Source organism: Siphateles boraxobius, unplaced genomic scaffold (genome assembly GCF_051911475.1).
Source record: "Siphateles boraxobius isolate OS27281-9 unplaced genomic scaffold, OSU_SipBor_1 22, whole genome shotgun sequence".
NCBI classification, from domain to species: domain Eukaryota; kingdom Metazoa; phylum Chordata; class Actinopteri; order Cypriniformes; family Leuciscidae; genus Siphateles; species Siphateles boraxobius.
Window position 1 is genome coordinate 1123287 of NW_027508833.1, and position 19078 is coordinate 1142364.

The window sequence follows — 19078 nt, forward strand, 5'->3', positions numbered from 1 at the left end:
GATCCACATATAACTTCAATGCCCGGACCGGGCAGAGCATGTTAAGCTTTCTGTCCTCCTCAGAGACAAAAGGAGGAGGATGGAAAGAGCGAAGGTTAACAACCTGAGACCGGAAAGCTGTGGACAAAACTTTGGGCACATAACCTGGTTTCGGTATCAAAGTCACTCTGACCAAGCCAGGAGCGAAATCAATACATGACTCGCTAACAGAAAGAGCTTCCCGCTTCAAAGAGGCCAAGGTTAACAAAAGAGTAACCTTGAGAGTCAAAATCCGCTCTGGAGCTGACTCTAAGGGCTCAAAGGGGGCCTCCGTTAAGCCCTCCAGGACGACCGACAGGTCCCAGGAGGGGATTCCAGGGGAGCGTACTGGCTTCAGGCGCCTAACCCCACGCATAAAAGCTGAGACTAACCTCAACTTGCCCATGGGGATCTCATCCGATTCTCTATGAGCAGCAATAGCGGCAACATACACCTGGACATCAGCTGGAAGACCAAAGTTTAAAGCTATCGCCCCTTGATGGGCCACACGCATAACTTCCAAATTTCGGGGCGAGGATGCCATGTCCTGCCCTGAAGCTGGGACAGCAGATCCACCCTGACCGGAATCTCCCAAGGGGGGAGTTCCAGGAGAGGAACCAGCTCTGAGAACCACGGCTGGGACGGCCAGAAAGGGGCTACAAGTAGGAGACGAGCTCCGCTCTCCCTCACTCTGGACAGAACTGCCTGGATCAATTTGACAGACGGGAATGCATACAGCCTCCGCATCGGCCATGGGTGGGCGAATGCATCTATCCCCAGTGGCGCTGAGGGGCTCAGGGAGAACCAAAGTGGGCATTGGGATGACTCCTTTGATGCAAAAAGGTCCACTTCTGCCTTCCGAACACTTCCCAGATCAGGGCTACTGGTTCAACATCCATTCCTGTATTTAAACATATTTACAGATCGCTTATTGCAGATCAGAGATGGCATGAATGCATTTACACTGCAGTTACGACTGCATAAGTCTCTAATAATAAAATTCTGATATCATTTACTCACCCTCATGTCGTTTTAAATATGTATGACTTTCTTTCTTCTGTGGAACATAAAAGAAACGGACAATATTGTGTCTAAAATATAACACAATATTAACTTGTGTTGTAAAAAATCAATATCGTATGTTTCGTCACCAATTAACTGTAGGAAATGGAGCAGGGCTATGCTAATCATTTTGAAGCATTAATTTTACCATAACCAATTAATTAAATTAACGCTTTAAATCAACATCCCTAATATGTAGAATTTCAACATTCAAAAAAATTTACCTTTAAAGATACAGTGGTTGACGTCTGGTTAACTGTGTTTGAAGCAACAATCATTTGCATACACCACTTGCATAAAATGAACTTCAACAGATTGTGTTCTGAAAATATCCAATACAAATCGTTAATAAAAGTGACCCCTCTCGTAGTCATCGTTCAGTTCACAGTGTTTATATAACCGTACAGTGACAGCGGTTAATCTCAGTGATGCTTACGGTCACATATGCTATTTTCTCTAGTCTAAAAGAGTCCAATTAAAGTCTTATTGACAGTTTCAGAAACATGTTGATCTTTAGGGGTTAAAAACTCCTGTATATTAGTGCAGCTCTTGACCGCAGTATCCAGTATTTTCATAAGCTGCTTCAATCCAGAGATCGGGTCGGGTCATATTATTAGTGTCATTCATACAAACTATTATAGTTCATATTAATATTCTGAGTTTGTTTTTATTTTACCTGTATATTTTCTGTTTTCATTTAAAGTTTTAGTAATTTTGTTGTGCTTTTGTCATTTTTTATTTAAAAAAATAAAATAATGATGTCCATTTTTTAATAAATTTTTAATTTCTATTTTAGTTATGTTTCAAGTTAAACTAAATGAAAATGAGAAATGTTATCCTGGTAACCATCTGTATAAAACATAAAAGAAAATGTAATTATATGTTTTTAAACATTTTATTTCAGTTACAGTTTATTTTATTTTAAGTAACAGAAGTTGTTTATGGTATTTATGGTATTAAAAATGTTTAGTAATTTTGTAGTGTACTTTTTTGTAGTGTACTCATTTTATTAGTTTTTGGATTTTGATCATCTAACAAAAAATTATTTTTATTAAAACTATTATTAGTTTTTGTTTTATAAAAAAACAAAAACGTATTATTATTATTATTATTTATTATTACATATTATTATTAATTAGTTTTGTTTTTATTAAAAAACTGAACTTATTTATAATAATATCATCAATAATAAATAAAAAAATATATTAAATAAAAATGACTTCTTTAATTCAATTAAATAATTATAATTATTACTATTTATTTTTATTACTACTGATTAATTAGTTGTTGTTTTTTTAATGTCCAACAAAAAACTAAAAGTTTTTAGTTCACCTAAAAATGAAAACTCATGGAACAACATGAGATCAGAATAATGTTCATTTTAAGATTTGTCATTAAGGTGTTCACGCAACCCTGTTGATTAGAAAGGGGTGCACATACTTTTAGCCATGCATGTGATCTATTATTAAACGTTACAGTAAGATTACTCTTTGAATGCAGTTAAATGATGAATCTGATGAATGTGGCACGGCTCTATTCCTGTGACGAACAGACAGAGACACAGATTTGCCACACTGGGCAGAGAAGAAGTTCAGGGATTAAAGGCCTTGAGCCGTGGATGTAAAAGCCTCCTCCTCTCCAAGCGGTCCTCCGTCAATCAAAGACACATGTGATCGCTCTCACAAGCATCTCTAAGGTTGAATGCTGCCCGGGCCCCAGAAATTAAAGTATCAGAGAAAGTGACTGTAAAGTAGTGCAGAGTCCACGGAAATGGCACACATCAAACGAGCGCACTGTTTTAACAAAGTCCCGCAGGGCCCGACTTCACACAACCAGTAAAAATACGTTACCAGTCCTGCTGTATTAGGGTTTATGGACTGCGGGTTTTGATTTATACGTCCCCTCTGTGGAGGGCCAGCCGTCAGTCAGACACGCTCCTGAAACATCTCTGAAATGCTGGACTTTTCATAACGGCGATAAGACTGGATGAATTTTTGAGGCGTATCACAGGGAGAAAGAGCCGTACAATCTCATCTTATCTCCAGGCACAGAATGTCCCGAACGACCATCTCACACAGCCGAGTTTATGTACAACTCCCCCATAGACCAGTCCCATTCTCATTAGTGAGCAAATGAACCGTGCGTTTCTCAAATGAGCATCTACAGATTTCAGAATCAGAGTATCATTTAGCAGATCTCTGGATTTTGTGCCCTGGGGCACATAGAAGTGTGTTCAGAATTACAATTGTAGTTTTTCTCTTGTGAAAAATGTCTGTCCTGGAAAGATGCTAAATTGCTATTGCTGAATCTGCTAAATGCATTAGATCTGTTCCAAAACCCTGTGTGCCTCTTACATAGACAGCATCTTATTATTGTCATAGGCAATATAGACAGAATAGCCAATTCCAGAATGCATCGCAATAAAACTGAAATTTTTTCTGACCCCAGAGACAGTTTTTAAAAAATCATAAACTCACTTAATTTTGATACATTTTCCAGTAAATAAGACTTCACCACGAGTGATTCTAGGATTTCAATATTAGAAGGGCTCCGCCCATGATGAGGGTATGTTTTAAAAAAAAAATATATATATTGTTGGTATACTAGGGTAGGAATGAACAATACTTTAGGTTCTGTACTACCTACATTCCCTGAATATTGATTTAATTTCTAATCATTTTAAATAATCAGCTAATATTCAGTAAAATTCATTAAGAATATAGACAAACCTTATATTACTGTGAATGTCTACACTGGCATTATGTGTGTAAAATAATTTTTGTAAATATGTTTTTTCAACATGTTTTAAACACTATTATTGTTTTTTTAACTCTACATTTGTGCAGTAAATTTAACTTGAAAGAAGATATACATTTATTATTTTCATTCATGAAATAACATGGAAAATGGGCCATGCTTTAGTGGAGGATTTCTGTCAACTGGTGGAAAACAAACACTTTTAACATGAAAATGACCTGAAAGTACCACTATGGCCAGTAGATGGCAGCAGAGGAGCACTTATTAGCTCAAATGCCATATCCAATCCTTGTTTTGCTTTTGGATTTATTTTAAAATTAATATTATGATACAATTGGGTAGAAATTTCGGGAGGCTAAAGCCCTTCTAAAATGGGCCTAGTGATGCCTATGGACTTCACATTTTAAAGGGATAGTTCACCCAAAAATGAAAATTCTGTCAGTAATTTCTCACCCTCATGTTGTTCCAACCCCGTAAGACCTTCGTTAATCTTCAGAACACAAATTAAGATATTTTTGATTAAATCTGAGAGCTGGACCATAGGCTTCTAAGGGATTGAAACTTGTTCCCCGAAAAGTTATTAAAGACATTGTTAAAGTAGTCCAAGTGACTACAGTGGCTCAACCTCAAGTTTATCAAACGACGAGAATACTTTTTGTGTGCAAAAACCCCCAAAATAACGACTTTATTTCAACTATTAATTTCCTTCTCTGTAGGCCTCGAATCAGTTCACTAGTATAATAGCGTAAGCTTCTGTGTTGTACGTCACACGCATCACACACATGACCAGCGTCGGCCAATAGTTAGCCTACGTGTGACATACAACACAGAAGCACTGCGCTGTTACACTAGTGAACTGACTCGAGGCCCACAGAGAAGGAAATGAGTAGTTGAAATAAAGTCGTTACTTTTTTTTTGCGCACAAAGTATTCTCGTCGCTTGATAAACTTAAAGGGACATTGTGTAGGAATTTCTCCCATCTAGCGGTGAAATTGTATTTTGCATTCAAACGAATTGTGCTCTCCAGCTCCTCACTTTTTCAAATGTGTGTTACATCTACGGTAGCTATTATGTACCAAAAAGCTATGACAGGATGTCTTCTAACAGCACTTCGTCTATTTTTCCTTCGGGTGAACAGGTTTGTTATTTCAAACAAACTTCAATTTGACACGACGAACAAACAAATGTTACAGTATGAATAATAACAGTGCAATGCAGCCTTTTAAACTTGCCGGGGCCGTGAAGCGCCTGTCAATGCTCTGCTCCTCCGTTTCTGCTGCTTTAGTCATGGTTTATGAATTCACTGTTTCCTTCTTGTCTCGTGTTTCTGTTGTTATCTGTGTGGGTGTGTGCGAGTGGGCGTTACCACTCCATTCAGTTGATCAGCGCTCCAGCTGATCATACTCTACTCACCAGCTGCAGCCCATTCACTCGCCTATATAATCTCACCCGCATTCTCCTCTCCTTGTCAGACCGTTGTGTGATGTCCCTCGTGTGTGTCGGTTCTGGTCCTGTCGGCGTTTCAGTTTATGTCCTGTTCCTGTCTTCGTTCCACTGGATTACCCCACAACATTGGATTACTTCATCACTCATCACCTCACCACTCTTCAACCGGACGCCTGATCATCTTGTCCCTGCGTCACCAGATGTCTTGTGTGTTCTGACCTGGAGTGTTCCTCACAATAAAATAGAGTTTGCTTGCATCTTTGCTTCCGTGTCCTTGTTCGTGATAGAACGATATGACCTGCAATGGAAGCAGCAAGAGATTCAACCCCATTGGAGGACTTCGTTCGCTCTAGCATTCAGCGCATGGACAATCAAGAGAAGAACTTGAACGAGACGGCACGCGCTGTTTAAGCGCTGGTGACGCAGGTGTCCGAGCTCACCCAGCGAACTTGAACGAGACGGCACGCGCTGTTTAAGCGCTGGTGACGCAGGTGTCCGATCTCACCCAGCAAATACAACAGCTACGAGTTCCCACTGCGCCACCCACACCAGCCGTTCCTCACATCCCACCCGAAGAGGCGCCCCAGTCAGAACCCCGCCTACCTGTTCCTCAAACTTATGATGGTGAGCCAAGTTTTTGTAGAGCATTTCTAACTCGTTGCTCAATGCACTTCTCTCTGCAGCCCCGAACTTTTCTTCATGAAAGAGCCAAGGTGGCATTTGTGCTCACTTTACTGACTGGGAGAGCGGCACTTTGGGTAACGGCGGCGTGGGAGAACCAAGATACATGCTGCGCCTCGTTCCAGGCACTCTCCGCCGAAATGAAAAGAGTATTTGATAGAGCGGTCAACGGGAGAGAGGCGGCCCGGATGCTCGCGGAACTCAAGCAAGATGAGAGGTCGGTATCAGATTACTCTATCGAGTTCAGAACCCTGGCGGCAGAGTGTCACTGGAACGAGGAGGCGCAGTGGGACATGTTCCTGCATGGGCTGGCTGACCGCGTTCAGAGGGAAATCTACGCCCTGGACCTACCCACCTCACTAAATTGACTCGTTGATCTGGCCCTTCGAGTGGACGCGCGACTAACCAGGGTCGAACGCAGAGCACTACCTAGTCGGGTCATGGGAGGAGCCGAGAGTCAGCGGTCCAGCGCCGGGGACGCGGTCAGCCCCATCTACGATCACGAGCCCATGCAGGTCGGGCGAGCTCGGCTTTCCCGGGAGGAGAAGGAAAGGCGAAGAGCCCGAGGACTCTGCCTTTACTGCGGAGCCGCAGGACACTACGCTTACAACTGTCCAGTAAAAGGCCAAGCCCGACAGTAAGTATGAGGCTACTGTCGGGTGGGATCTCCGCTGAGAAGACCTCATCTACATCTACACTCCTCCCGGTAAGACTAAGATGGTCAGGCCACAATCACGACTGTCAGGCACTGGTGGATTCTGGGGCGGAAGGTAACTTCATGGACCATTCATTTGCTCTAAGATTTCAAATTCCCCTTTTAACCCTCACCAGTAGGATAGCTGTTCATGCACTCAACGGTCAAGATCTTCCCACCATCTCTCTCGACACCGAACCAGTCACTCATTACGTCAGGCAACCACGCTGAAACACGTTCATTTTACATACTGGACTCTCCACTCGCACCTGTTGTTCTTGGACACCCCTGGCTCATCGAACACAATCCCAAAATTGACTGGCAGCTGAGATCAGTGTTGGAGTGGAGTAGTAAATTCCATGAGTCCTGTCTTGTGTCTGCCTGTTCGTCTATTGCTGTCTCTATGTTTCAGGAGGAGGCAGTGGATTTATCTAACGTGCCCACGTAGTACCTAGGCCTGAAGGAGGTGTTCAGTAAGTCTCGTGCTGCTTCTGTCCCTCCGCATCGTCTCTATGACTGTGCTATAGATTTACTGTCAGGTAAGTCTCCGCCTAAAGGCAAGTTATATTCACTTTCTGTTCCAGAGAGGGAGGCTATGGAGAAATATATTTCTGATTCTCTAACATCAGGGTTCATCTGCCATTCCTCTTCTCAGCGGGGACGGGGTTCTTTTTCGTGGGGAAAAAAGACGGGTCTCTGCGACCTTGTATTGACTACCGAGGGTTTAACAGCATCACGGTTAAGAATACTTATCCTTTGCCGTTGATGTCTTCAGCCTTCGAGAGGTTGGAGGGAGCGTCTATCTTCACTAAATTGGATTTGCGTAACGCTTATCATTTGGTCCGCATTAGTAAGGGGGATGAATGGAAGACTGCTTTTAACACCCCCAGGGGGCACTTTGAGTACTTGGTCATGCCTTTCGGGCTGTCCAACTCCCGAGCAATCTTCCAGGCACTCGTCAACGACGTGCTGCGAGATATGGTTGACCAGTTCATATATGTTTACCTGGATGACATATTGATATTTTCATCTTCTCTCCAGGAACACGTTCAGCACGTCCGACGAGTGCTTCAGAGGTTGCTAGAGAATGGGCTTTTTGTCAAGTCGGAGAAATGCGTTTTTCATCCACAGTCTGTTTCGTTCCTAGGATACATTGTGTCGACTGAGGGAATTCGCATGGATCCTGAGAAGGTTAAGGCTGTGGTGGATTGGCCAAGCCCAGATTCCCGTAAGGCCCTACAGAGGTTTCTGGGATTTGCCAATTTTTACCGGCGTTTTATTCGCAACTTCAGCCAACTAGCCACTCCTCTGACCGCTTTGACCTGCCCCAGGACTACGTTCAGGTGGTCAGACGCTGCTGAGGCAGCGTTTGCCAAACAGAAGGGCCGCTTTGTTTCGGCCCCTATCCTCATTACTCCTGATACATCACGTCAGTTTTGGTGGAGGTCGACGCGTCAGAGGCGTGGGTAGGTGCAGTGATATCCCAGCGATCTCCCACAGATGACAGGGTACATCCATGCGCGTTTTTGTCTCATCGTTTATCCCCTGCCGAACGCAATTATGACATTGGTAACAGAGAGTTTTTGGCAGTCAAGTTAGCGTTGGAGGAATGGTGTCACTGGTTAGAAGGGTCGGGGGTACATTTTATCGTCTGGACCGACCATATGAATTTGGAATATATTAGAACCGCTAAAAGATTGAACTCCAGGCAGGCTCGGTGGGCACTTTATTTCGGACATTTTGATTTTCGGACATTCATCAAACCCGATTCTTTGTCGCGCATTTTTGATCGTTCCGAACGCCCGTCTACTCCCGAGTGTATATTGCCCGAGACTCTAGTTGTCTCCACACTCGTGTGGGAGGTCGAGGGTCATAACGGCCTTAGAAGGGGTAACGCCTCCGCCCGGGTGCCCGCCGAATAGTTTATTTGTGCCGTAGGGATTACTGTCTGACATCCTTCAGTGGGGTCATTGTTCCAACGTGGCTTGTCATCCAGGAGTTAACCGCACTAGTTTTTTAGTCAAGCAATGGTTCCGGTGGCCACTTATGGCTCGTGTCATTCACAGTTTTGTTTTGGCTTGCTCGATTTGTGCCACTGGTAAGACCTCCAATCGACCCCCAGATGGGTTACTTCAACCGCTGCCTGTCCCTTCGAGACCCTGGTCCCATATCGCTCTAGATTTTATTACCGCTCTCCCACCCTCCCAGGGTAACACGGTCGTTTTAACCGTGGTGGACCGGTTCTCGAAGGCGGCTCACTTTATTCCCTTACCCAAATTACCCTCAGCTAAGGAGACAGCGTTGACAGTCGTAGATCACGTCTTTCGTATACATGGCCTCCCGACAGACGTGGTCTCCGACAGGGGACCCCAGTTTGTATCCAAATTTTTGCGAGAGTTTTGTAGGTTACTGGTACGATTGTTAGTCTGTCCTCAGGGTTTCATCCCCAGAGCAATGGTCAAACCGAGAGAGCCAACCAGGATCTGGAAAGGGTGTTGCAATGTTTGGTTTCCAAGTATCCTTCCTCATGGAGCCAACGACTGTCCATGTTGGAGTACACCCACAAAACGTTACCAGTGTCATCCACGGGTCTGTCTCCGTTTGAGTGTAGTATAGGGTACCAGCCACCAATTTGTTCCAGTGTGGAATCCGAGGTTGTGGTTCCCTCCGCTCACGCCTTCATCCAGAGGTGTCACCGCACTTGGACTAGAGCCCGTGAGACTCTACTCCAGGTGGGAGCGCGCACCAAGGCTAAGGCCGATCGCCACCGGTCAAAGCCTCCCGTATACGTCGTTGGTCAAAAAGTGTAGCTTTCTACTAAGAACATTCCTCTCCGATCCGTTTCTAATAAACTTGCTCCCAAATTAATTGGCCTGTTTACGGTCACCAAGATCATTAGTCCTGTGGCAGTCCGCCTCAACTTGCCTTCAGTGTACAGGAAGATTCATTCCGTCTTTCATATGTCCAAGATTAAGCCCGTGTTTCATTCTCGCATTAACCCGCCAGTCTCGGTTCCTCCCCCGCCGCGACTCGTAGAAGGGGAACCAACATATTCGGTTAATCGTATTCTGGACTCTAGGAGGAGGGGACGCAGGTTCCAGTACTTGGTGGACTGGGAAGGTTATGGTCCGGAGGAGAGAAGTTGGGTACCTGCTAGAGACATCCTGGATCACTCCCTTATTGATGATTACAATCGACAGGTAAGGGAGTCTGGGAACGCCAGGAGGCGTTCCTAGAAGGAGGGGTACTGTCACGGTTTATGAATTCACTGTTTCCTTCTTGTCTCGTGTTTCTGTTGTTATCTGTGTGGGTGTGTGCGAGTGGGTGTTACCACTCCATTCAGTTGATCAGCGCTCCAGCTGATCATACTCTACTCACCAGCTGCAGTTCATTCACTCGCCTATATAATCTCACCCACATTCTCCTCTCCTTGTCAGATCGTTGTGTGATGTCCCTCGTTTGTGTTGATCCTGGTCCTGTCAGTGTTTCAGTTCATGTCCTGTTCCTGTCTTCGTTCCACTGGATTACTCCCCGGCATTGGATTACTTCACCACTCATCACTCATCACCTCACCACTCTTCAACCCGACGCCTGATCATCTTGTCCCTGCGTCACCAGTTGTCTTGTGTGTTTTGACCTGGAGTGTTCCTCACAATAAAATAGAGTTTGCTTGCATCTTTGCTTCCGTGTCCTTGTTCGTGATAGCTTTCAGTTACGTGACGCTGGCTCTGAATGAAAACGTGTTGTGGAAACGCGTTGGCTTAGTACTTTTTGACCCTCTCTGCTATTATAGTTTTTCAAGATGGCGGAACGACATGGAAGCCTCCGTGGACCTACCCGTCACATGTATATAAAGATAATAAATTCTCCGTTTACGAGGATAAGTCAGATAACTGGCAGAGGTATTTGTACACCATTGAGGATGTATTTAAGAATAAAAATATTGATTTTAGATAATAAGATACCTAAAAAACTACACATAGTCCCTTTAAGATTGAGCCACTGTAGCCACTTTGACATTTGCCCTGAAAAGTTATTAAAGACATCGATAAAATAGTCCATCCCTTAGAAGCCTATCGTCCAGCTCTCAGATTTAATCAAAAACATCTTAATTCGTTCCGAAGATGAACAAAGGTCTTACGGGGTTGAACAACATGAGGGTGAGTAAATACTGACATAATTTTAATTTTTGTGTGGACTATCCCTTTAAGTTATTTTGCTTCTCAAGTAAATGTATCTTGATAAAATAATTTTTAGATATTTGTAATAGACAACAAGACAAAAATACTAAGTCAGAAAATCATTTTTGAGAGAAATGCTGATCATAAATTATCTCATGTGATTCAGTACCGAAAATATAAATTTAAAAAAAATCAGTCTAAATAAAATGGGCTCTTTCAGCCCTATTTGTATCTTATCATCAAGTCTCTGTGGTTCATGTTGGCAGTAAATAGCGACTCTCTCTTTATATTCTTCTTGCAGATCATAACCATGAGAGATTATGTTCCAAAAATCCTTGGACGGGCAGCTTTCGATAAGTATATCGGACCGTACGAGGGTTATAACGACTCCGTGAATCCTTCAGTGTCAAACGTGTTCGCCACGGCTGCGTTCCGCTTCGGTCATGTGACCATCTCACCTGTGCTCACGAGACTCAACAAGAGCTTCCAGGAACACGAGCACTTCCCGTCTCTGAGTCTTCATCAGACCTTCTTCAGCCCGTGGAGGCTCGTACAGCAAGGTTCCTGAATGCTTGATTCTGATCCTGCCAGACTTTTGATCATCACTGTATAGTCGGAACCACTTTACACTTTATTCTGATCAAGAGCGTCTGTGTTTGTGTGTGTGCTGATGGAGACTCTGCTGGAGACTTTTTTTTACTCATGCAAAATATTCAAAACGCACCCCAAGTTGATAAGAAAGAAGTCAGAGTTTCAGGGAAGGCTGACTTCATTATAGAGTTGATTCATGTGGACATGTCCAGGCAAGGGACAGAAATATTGAATATGTTAATATTAAATTATTACTGCTGCAACTGGCAGACTCATTAATGAAGTACTGAATAATTTCTCTCATTCAGTTTCTAACTGAATGATTTATAGTTTTAAGTTCAACTCAGTTGCACATCAATAAGACATTTTACATACATTCTGATTTATAGAAATCAACTTGACAACAACAAAAGTAAATCCAAACATGGGGAGAAAACATAACCAACACCGGGAACATACATTTCAACATAAGAGTCATTAAACACAGAACAGAAATTATATTTGGTGTTCAATTGGTATTCTTATTTCTGATTCTTATTAAGGGAAATTAAGTTAGTGCATTCTCGTCAGCAGCTCCCAGCACTGTAATCCACACATTTGCAAATCTGTCTGTGTGATGGCATGTGCTGTTCTCTGAAGGTGGACTGGATCCGGTTCTGCGAGGTCTTCTGGGACGTCCAGCTGTCCTGCAGAACCAGGAGCATCTCATGTCAGAAGAACTGACGGAGAGACTCGTGGTCCTCAACATCCCGGAGACTGTGGATCTGGCGGCTCTGAACCTGCAGCGAGGACGCGATCACGGCTTACCAGGTGATTACATCAGAGCAGTTATTGTTACTGACACTTAGCCACATCCACACGAAGCCAGAGCTTTCCCTATCTTATCTTTTTTTTTTTTCTTGTTCTACATTTTTTTTCCGTAAATACGGCGTTGTCTCAAGAAATATATGCGTACACACGAAACCACTGAAACCGACGATGTGGTATACATGCTAGACCAGTATGTGGCACTGAAATTCTGCCGCAGAGATACATTAAAGAATGAGAAGAAGATTTGGAGCATGAGCATAACCTTGCGCGCTCTATACGAACCCAACACGACAGCAAAGTGAAGACGAAGATTGCTCACTGTAGTAGCATAGGAGCAGAAGATTTTGCTTTAGTAAAGCTAATGGGCTCAGTAGCTTCTGCAGCACGATCACAAGCATATAGTCTGCCATTGTTGTTGATGTTACATGTGACGTAGCGGTGTGTGACTAATGCTGACAGGTGGTGTGATGACATCATCGTTTCACAAAATGTAAGCATTGACTGTACACACAAAAATGCAGATTTCAGATTTATCCACTCTTGGACCCGGTTTAAAAAAATAGCGGTTTCAGTGTCCCAAAACGCCGGATTCGTCTGGACGAAACGCCAATACGATACAAAATTTGTATGTATAGCTAAACGCGTCTCCGTGTGGACAGGGCCTTAATATTCAGAAATATTGTTGACTTGACTGCACTGACACTATTAGACAAGAACTGAACTGAGCTGGATGATGACATCACGCTTTACAGATGAATTGATCTCATTCCATAATTGATGATCTTTACACGGTTATTGAAATGAACTGAACTGAATAAACAATGAACTGACTTCAGCTGAATAATGTTTGTCTCTGTTTGCATTAGTGAGTTATTATATTCCTGTTATCACTGTAAATTTGCTTTGAAGCAATCTGTATTGTATAAAGCCCTATATAAATAAAGGTGACTTGACTTACAGTTAAACTAAAACCATACAAACACTTTCAATACTTTTACTGTGTCACAAGATGAGGATGAAGGACTGAAGACAGGATCAAATTATCAACATAATTAAAACAAAAGGGTAAACAGGCGTATCAATATGTAGCAAAACACACAAGGACCAAACTGAAGACTGAAACCAGAGGAACTGAATACACTACATAGATAATGATGAGCAGCTGTGCTGGAGAATTAGTTTCCATGGTGACTCATGAGTGGCGGGAAAATAGAACAAAGGAAACATGTGACTGAAGACAAACAAACTAAGTCCATGAAGGTGAGACTAATTGAACATAAACGTGACAAACTGACATAGAATAAAATATAAAAAATCCTTTCATTTTTTTATAATATTTATAAGATTTTATAATATCCTTTATTTCAGCTAATTGCCTAGGCAAAATGTATCATTCTCATTTAGTCTAACTTGATGTTCATTTTGGTTTTACTACATTATTTTAGTACAAACAATATAAACACTAATTACTAAAACTTTGAAAAAATACAGAAACTGATTTAAAATATTAATAAACACTACAACAGTATCTGCTTCAGACATGCCACAAGTTTATTAATATTCTAAAAAAATGTCTTAAAGGAGAACTCCGGGCAATTTTTAAGTTAATCTTGATCGTTAGACCTTTGTGAGTACTGACTATAGAAAAAAAACGAACCGGATTGGTGCTTGCTACGCGGAGCTGCGACCGCGAATGCCCAGAGCTCCCACCCAGCTAAAACGGCAGTTAAGGGGGCATCGACATAAAGAGCGTTTTTGAACCTCTTAACAGACACAAAATTAGGGGTGGGAATCTCTAGGCACCTCACGATTCGATTCGATTACGATTCAGAGGCCTGCGATTCGATTCAAAAGCGATTATCGATTATCTGAATCTTTTGTGTGTGTGTGTGTGTGAATATAAATACTTTGCTTTAAAAGTACAAAGTAATGACCCATAAAGAATTAACGTACAATATATTTTATTAACATTGCAAAAGAACCAACAGGAAAATAAAGGGTGCCTGAACTAGAAGCATACTTGTAGTAAATTAATAATATAACAACAACAGGTGTTCTGACGATTCATGCTACCCATCGAGATGTGCTACTTACTGGTGCATGTGGAGACTCATTTTTCTTCTGCTTACCACGCCCATAAATCTATGCATCCTTGCTGTGGAGACTTGTAGGAAACTTTGACAGGTCAAAGATGAATATTTGATGATAATTTTTACTTTTCACAGCGTTTTAAAAATAAAAACAGTACATTATACTGTACTCTTCGAATTTTATTATAATTTTATTTCATATAATATTATCATTTTTACTTGTTATATCAAATGTGATAATTGCTAGTTCATTTAAAATATCCAAATATGCTCCCCATACACTTACCCTGATTAAAATGAAATAACGATGTTATAATATTGTGAGATTTACACCATAATGGAAACAATAGAGAATTAATCAACATTATCTAGGATCGATTCGCGTTTGGGTAGCATTTTTCGACAAGGCAGCAGAAATCGTCTGAACACCGGTACATCCCAGAGCCATAGAGAGAAACGGCTCTGGTACAGCCGAGTGTTTTTCCTCCTCTGGGTGGAAACGTGTCATATGGCTTCTCATATTTGTCGTGTTGCCGAAATATTTTAGTTTTATTCTACAAAGCTTACAACTAGTGTGGCTCTTGTCCAGCTCCTTTCCCCCTTCAACTTCATAGAAGCCAAAATATTTCCACACGTCAGCTTTTAACGAGGAGGGTGTTTGGATTTCGCGCTCAGCCATCGCGTCTCTGTTATGTGCGCACGCCACAGACAGACCCCAGACAGCAACATAGTGTCGGCCCAGATCCGGCCCACATCTGGTACGTGTGGAATTCACGTGTACCAGATGTGGGCCGGATCTGGGCCGACACTATGTTGTTGTGTGGGACGGTCCGGGCACTGCACTTCCGCGCTTCAGAGTTCCGTCTTTTGCGTTCCGTCAATATTACGTCATTATAAATAGGCTACATATCTAAAAAAAAAAAATTTTTTTTTGAAAATCGATTTTTGACATTTGTGAATCGATTCAGAATCGTCCACGTCCGCATCGATCTAAGAATCGATTTTTTCCCCCACCCCTACACAAAATGCAATTAAAATGTCTGTCCAACATGAACAGGGACCCTACATGTGAACAATATGCGTTTAGCAACTTAGCCATTGTTTCAACTCACCTAAATAGTCTTTTAGACGGCAAGCTGTAGTCTCGCGCTGCAGTCCCGTGCTGTAGCCGGAAAAGGTAAACAATGTCCAGGTGGGAGGAGCGTTGATCATGTGCGACGAGTCTTCGTACATGAATGGCATTTTTCTTCAAACGGCCCCGCTGTGTTGAGTGTGTGTAGTCATCCTTGTCAAAGTGTTCACTGCAAATGCGGTAATCTTTAGCGCGTAGTACTTCTACGGGAGTTTGCACATCAAGTTGAAATACAATTAGCCACAAACTGCAGAATCTCGAGGTCATGGAAAGGAAGACGATGAAAATATAATCTCTTATATTTTCGCATTCTGTTGTCACAATTCGGAAAGGCACAAACACGAACCATTTCTTCTTCACTTGTAAGCAACTCTGATCATAACTCGTCGCACATGATCAACGCTCCTCCCACCTGGACATTGTTTACCTTTTCCGGCTACAGCACGGGACTGCAGCGCGAGACTACAGCTTGCCGTCTAAAAGACTATTTAGGTGAGTTGAAACAATGGCTAAGTTGCTAAACGCATCTTGTTCACATGTAGGGTCCCTGTTCATGTTGGACAGACATTTTAATTGCATTTTGTGTCTGTTAAGAGGTTCAAAAACGCTCTTTATGTCGATGCCCCCATAGCTGCCGTTTTAGCTGGGTGGGAGCTCTGGGCATTCGCGGTCGCAGCTCCGCGTAGCAAGCACCAATCCGGTTCGTTTTTTTTTCTATAGTCAGTACTCACAAAGGTCTAACGATCAAGATTAACTTAAAAATTGCCCGGAGTTCTCCTTTAAGTATAATTACTATAATTAAAATAATCGGTTAGACTTTACAATAACGTTCCATTTGTTAACATGAACTAACACTAAAATACTTCTAAATCATTTAGTAATCTTAGTTCATGTTAATTTCAACATGTACTAGTACATGATTAAAATCAAAAGTTGTTCATATTATTTAATGCACATGCGCTAACATGAACTAAAAATGAACAGTTTTTTTTATTAATTAACATTTACAAAGATGGAAAAAAAAATACTGTAACAAATGCATTGCATATTGCTGTTTTATGTTAGTTATTATATTAACTGTTAATGGGACCTTATCGTAAAGTTTTACCAAATATTTTTTTAATGAACTTGAATCAGAACCAGAGTTTAATTCTTTACAGCTCTCAATTATTTGTTATTTGATAACATCAGTAACAAGCACTTTATTTTGAGGCTCCACTTTCGACATTCTAATAACTTTAAGTAACTTTGCAACTCCATGTCAGTTACTGTAGCAGTGATTAGAGTATTAGTAACTGTCTGCATCATATCTGCTAACACTTATTTCAGGGCTGTCCGATTCCAGCTTTTCCAGAATCGATTCCTTCCTCGAGTCCATTTACTTTAATAGAGTCAGGAAATAATACAAGATTTAATTCAAGATTGCATTTGTTATTACACACTTCATTTTATAACTCGCTTTTAGCATGATGGTCCAATTTAGTCCAATTAAGCAATGACATTACCTTGAATATATGAGTGTCTTATCAACGTGACCGTCGTTACCTAGCTGCTGCGATACATAATTTTACAGATGGATAAATCATGAGAAACAGCCGTGTTTGAATATGTCAAAATTAATGCTCTTCTTGTGTCGGTCAAAAATTACAAATTTTTTATACTTCAATTAATTGAATGTACTGTATTTTAGTTTGCTAATGTTTTTTTTTATTAAATATTTTGTTGATTTTATTGTACCAAATTATATTTATGCAGTAGTTTTTGAGTCATAGACCTGAAAATGAAAAGAGATCAAACTTCAGTCTGTGCTCTAAAGCGTTCAAGATTTATCCCAGTTTGAGTTGGAAATTTCGAAGACGACACTTGAATGATTATTATAATAATTTTTTAAGAAAGTGAACTTAAAGTTACAGAACTTTGCGTTTATTGTTATGAAAAATGCACAAAAATACTATTTATACTACTATACTATAAACACTACTATTTTTCATATATCATCTTTCAGTAAGATTGTTTGGCTGCAGAACCAAAGGTTTTCAATAGAGGAAAATTCGGGTTGGAAATAATTTTTGACCGCGAGGAACACAAACATGACTAATTTTTTTCAGGACCATTTAACCTTTTCGAATCATCCATGATTTTGTGTGTGTGTGTGTGTGTGTGTGTGTGTGTGTGTGTGTGTGTGTGTGTGTGTGTGTTTACATAGTAAGTGCCAAAACCTTTATCAAGTTTCGTACCATTCCGATGAAGTAAAAAAATATATATATTACTGAAGAGAGAAAGAAGGTATATTATTATACCAGTCTACTGATACTCTGATGCGAGTTAGCTGACATGTAGTTGTATAGTTAGTTGTATAGTTAGTATGTCGAAAGTGGACCATGGTAATAAACAAGTGATGTGTAAACCCGTGTTTCTCCTGCAGGTTATAATGAGTGGAGGGTTTTCTGTGGATTAGACCGAGTTGAAACCCGATCAGATCTCGCAGAGGTGGTCGGAAGTGATGTTCTGGCAGAGAAAGTAATGCATGTGTACGGACATCCGGACAGCATGGATGTGTGGCTGGGAGGAGTTCTGGAACGGCCGGTGTCTGGAGCCAGGACTGGAGAACTCTTCACGTGTTTGATCGGGAAACAGATGAAGATGCTGAGGGAAGGAGACAGGTGAGATCTGCACTGCTCAACGACTGTTAACCTGAAACCACCACAGGCACGAGTCAAGCCACTTCCATAGCACTTTATACAGTACAGACTGTTTCATAGCACTTTATACAGTACAGACTGTTCCATAGCTCTTTATCATAGCACTTTATACAGTACAGACTGTTCCATAGCACTTTATACAGTACAGACTGTTTCATAGCACTTTATACAGTACAGACTGTTTCATAGCACTTTATACAGTACAGACTGTTCCATAGCTCTTTATCATAGCACTTTATACAGTACAGACTGTTCCATAGCACTTTATACAGTACAGACTGTTCCATAGCTCTTTATCATAGCACTTTATACAGTACAGACTGTTTCATAGCACTTTATACAGTACAGACTGTTCCATAGCTCTTTATCATAGCACTTTATACAGTACAGACTGTTTCATAGCACTTTATACAGTACAGACTGTTCCATAGCTCTTTATCATAGCACTTTATACAGTACAGACTGTTTCATAGCACTTTATACAGTACAGACTGTTCCATAGCTCTTTATCATAGCACTTTATACAGTACAGACTGTTCCATAGCACTTTATACAGTACAGACTGTTCCATAGCACTTTATACAGTACAGACTGTTTCATAGCACTTTATACAGTACAGACTGTTCCATAGCACTTTATACAGTACAGACTGTTTCATAGCACTTTATACAGTACAGACTGTTTCATAGCACTTTATACAGTACAGACTGTTCCATAGCACTTTATACAGTACAGACTGTTTCATAGCACTTTATACAGTACAGACTGTTTCATAGCACTTTATACAGTACAGACTGTTCCATAGCACTTCATACAGTACAGACTGTTCCATAGCACTTTATACAGTACAGACTGTTCCATAGCACTTTATACAGTACAGACTGTTTCATAGCACTTTATACAGTACAGACTGT

The 19078-nt window shown here is 41.3% G+C and overlaps 1 protein-coding gene across 2 annotated transcripts in view; it reads left to right on the forward strand.

The window, feature by feature from the left end:
* tpo (thyroid peroxidase) overlaps positions 1-19078 on the forward strand; it is a 71575-nt gene that overhangs the window by 38161 nt on the left and 14336 nt on the right. For both annotated transcript variants that reach the window (XR_013206569.1, XM_077238304.1), the window contains exons 11-13: positions 11141-11399; positions 12070-12240; positions 17888-18125. Coding sequence is in view for 1 of the 2 variants with exons in the window: in XM_077238304.1 (XP_077094419.1) it covers positions 11141-11399; positions 12070-12240; positions 17888-18125 (668 nt within the window). In the remaining variant the exon portion in view is untranslated. The remainder of the gene's footprint in view (positions 1-11140; positions 11400-12069; positions 12241-17887; positions 18126-19078) is intronic.